Here is a 1018-nt window from a genome sequence, read left to right as displayed (position 1 = left end):
AAACCCTAAACCCTAAACCCTAAACCCTAAACCCTAAACCCTAAACCCTAAACCCTAAAGTCTAGACCCTCGCCACCCACCACCTGGCCCCAAGCGCTCGCCGCAGGGCGCCCTCTCGCCCGCGCACTCTCCCCACTGTCCACCCCCAAACCCCAAACCCTAAACCCTAAACCCTAAACCCTAAACCCTAAACCCTACCTGCAAAACCCGATTTCGAGCAGCTCCGTGAGCAAGTCCACGGAGTCCTTTAAGTCCCTTTTATTTGGAGAGCAAATCAACAAAGAAGCAAATTCGAACTGCAGCCGGGGACAAGGGCAGCCGCTCTCCACTTGCTGCAGCCAAACCCTGAACCCTAAACCCTAAACCCTAAACCCTAAACCCTCAATCCTGGGTCCTGGATCTTGAACTACAGCTGCACGACATATATGCATGAGCGCACGAGTAGAGGTCTGGAAAAGCAGCAGCAGGTGAGCAGCAGCAGCAAGTGAGCAGCAGCAGCAAGTGAGCAGCAGTAAGGGAGCAGCAACAGCAGCCTAGCGGAAGCAAAAGCAGCAACAGCAACGCAGCAGCAGCAAATGGAAAGCAACAGCAACTAGGCAGCAGCACCAACACAGCAGCAGCAGCAACTAAGCAGCGACAGCAACAAAGCAGCAGCAGCAACAAAGTAGCAGTAGCAACTAAGCAGAAGCAGCAGCAACTAAGCAGCAGCAGCAGCAGCAGCAGAACAACAGCAAGGCCAGAATGTCCCACCTCGATGTACTTGGCTCTTAGGGCGTCTGTTTCTGCCCTGAGATCGAAGCCGAGGGCCCCGCTCATCTTCTGACCAAACCCTAAACCCTAAACCCTAAACCCTAATCCCAAAACCCTCGCCGCTGCGCTGCAAACCCCCATGCGCGGCCAGGGAGAAGCAAAAGGAGCTTTTGGAAAATGTAATGGCAGCAGAAATGCAGAAAAGCAAAACAGGAAAACGGGGGCAAGAGGTTAGGGTTGCTGAGGTGTACATACACCTCAGCGGCTA

General features: G+C 53.8%; 1 protein-coding gene across 1 annotated transcript; it reads right to left on the bottom strand.

The window, feature by feature from the left end:
* Nucleotides 1-198: 198 nt before the first annotated feature.
* ETH_00042300 (uncharacterized protein) lies at nucleotides 199-816 on the bottom strand (the record flags this gene model as incomplete). Its single annotated transcript, XM_013376077.1, has 2 exons — nucleotides 199-332; nucleotides 751-816. Coding segments are annotated over 2 exons (200 nt in total), but the record flags the coding sequence as incomplete, so codon positions are not given.
* Between the last annotated feature and the right edge of the window lie 202 nt (nucleotides 817-1018).

Source organism: Eimeria tenella, genomic scaffold (genome assembly GCF_000499545.2).
Source record: "Eimeria tenella Houghton genomic scaffold, Eth_scaff3104, whole genome shotgun sequence".
NCBI classification, from domain to species: domain Eukaryota; phylum Apicomplexa; class Conoidasida; order Eucoccidiorida; family Eimeriidae; genus Eimeria; species Eimeria tenella.
The sequence above is the reverse complement of the archived record's forward strand: the minus strand, read 5'-3'. Positions and strand labels throughout refer to the sequence as shown.